The 1,665-nt window shown below is 67.5% G+C and overlaps 1 protein-coding gene across 1 annotated transcript in view; it reads left to right on the top strand.

Annotated features, from left to right (window-relative positions):
- The window catches only part of RND1 (Rho family GTPase 1), a 3,728-nt gene extending 2,247 nt beyond the window's left edge, over nucleotides 1–1,481 (top strand). The window contains exons 2-4 of the mRNA XM_026055444.1: nucleotides 149–387; nucleotides 520–654; nucleotides 753–1,481. Of these exons, the coding sequence (XP_025911229.1) occupies nucleotides 149–387; nucleotides 520–654; nucleotides 753–998 (620 nt within the window). The 3' untranslated portion in view covers nucleotides 999–1,481. The remainder of the gene's footprint in view (nucleotides 1–148; nucleotides 388–519; nucleotides 655–752) is intronic.
- Nucleotides 1,482–1,665: the final 184 nt, after the last annotated feature.

The raw sequence follows: 1,665 nt of genomic DNA, 5'->3' as shown, positions 1-1,665 counted from the left end.
GCCCCCTCGCCGCCGGGGGCCCCGGCCGGTGCCCGACACCCCCGGTGCTGGCAGGGCTCCCTCCTGGTGGGGGAGGGTTTGCGGTTATATAAACTCCCCGGGAACCATTTCCTGCCGCCTCATTAGCGGAGATGGGTGTGCTAACGAGGTGAGGCGGTGTTTTGGGGTGCTCCGGAGCTGCCCCCCCCCCCCACCGCCGCCAGCTCCCTCCTGCCTGGGGGCAGCAGCCCCTCGGGCATCGCGGGGTGCAGTGCGGTGACCCCCCCTCTTCCCCCAGGCTCTCCCTACTACGACAACGTGCGCCCCCTCTGCTACAGCGATTCGGACGCCGTGCTGCTCTGCTTCGACATCAGCCGCCCCGAGACCCTGGACAGCGCGTCCAAGAAGGTGAGGAGCGCTCGGTCCCGTCCCTCCGTGTGCACTCACGGGGCCCTTTTCCTGGGAAAGCCCCTGCACTGGGAGCAGGGGGGGCCTTGGGGACCCCTGGGTGCCCAGCTGACTGTGGGCTTGTGCGTGCAGTGGAAGACGGAGATCCTGGACTACTGCCCCAACACCCGGGTGCTGCTCATCGGCTGCAAGACGGACCTGCGGACAGACCTGAGCACCCTCATGGAGCTCTCGCACCAGAAGCAGGCGCCCATCTCCTACGAGCAGGTGCCGGGGGCGGGCTGGGACCCAAAAAACAGGGTGCCGAAGGGGCCGGTTTTGGCGGGTCGGGTACCGCCTCGGCCTCACGCAGCTTTGGGTCGCAGGGCTGCGCCGCGGCCAAGCAGCTGGGAGCGGAGAGCTACCTGGAGTGCTCGGCCTTCACGTCGGAGAAGAGYGTGCACAGCATCTTCCGGACCGTGTCCGGCATCTGCCTCAGCAGACCCAGCCCGCAGCCGCCCAAGAGCCCCGCGCGCAGCCTCTCCAAGCGGCTCCTGCACCTGCCCAGCCGCTCCGAGCTCATCTCCTCCGCCTTCAAGAAGGAGAAGGCGAAAAGCTGCTCCGTCATGTGAAGGGAGGGGGCACAGGGACGACATGGCCCTGGCCCCCCGGGGTGGCGGGGGCTGCGACGCGGTGCCCCGCGGGGAGGATGCCGACGGCCCCCCCACATCACACCGCTTCCCCCCACCCCAGACAGCGCGCGCGCGTCCTGGGGCCCGGGGCTGGGGGGCAGCCCCTGCCGAGATGCCATGGGGTCGGGGGGGCCTGGGGGACCCCCGGCGCGGAGGGGACCTTGCTCAGCGGCTGCTCCTGAGCCCCCGGAGCCGGCAGGACTCATCCACGGACTCATCCTTTTTCTTTGAATGCCCAGTTGGTGTCTGGCTCTGCCCCATCCCTCATCTGCTGCTTGGCCCTGGCCCCGGAGCCCCCCCCCAGGGGCTCTGCGGGGCTCTGGGCAGGGGGCGAGTTGTTTTATAGACTGTCTCTTGGGGTGACTCTGTTCAATGTTCAGTGTTATTAAAAAGCTTATTTAWTATTGGAAATATAACAACTATCCACCATGCAGCGGGCGCTTGGTCGTGTGTTGGGTGAGAGGCTGGGTGGGGGGGTTTGAGGCCAGGCCTTTGCGGGGGGATCTTTCCCCCCTGACTGTGCCACTTGCATTTGGCCACCTATGGGTGACAACTCAAAGCCGTGGGGTGGGGTGGGGGGTCCTAGGGAGCCTCTGGGGTGGGGGAA

The sequence above is a fragment of the Apteryx rowi genome, unplaced genomic scaffold (genome assembly GCF_003343035.1).
Source record: "Apteryx rowi isolate R43461 unplaced genomic scaffold, aptRow1 scaffold_999, whole genome shotgun sequence".
In the NCBI taxonomy this organism is placed as follows: Eukaryota; Metazoa; Chordata; class Aves; order Apterygiformes; family Apterygidae; genus Apteryx; species Apteryx rowi.
This window is presented reverse-complemented; position numbering and strand designations above follow the sequence as displayed.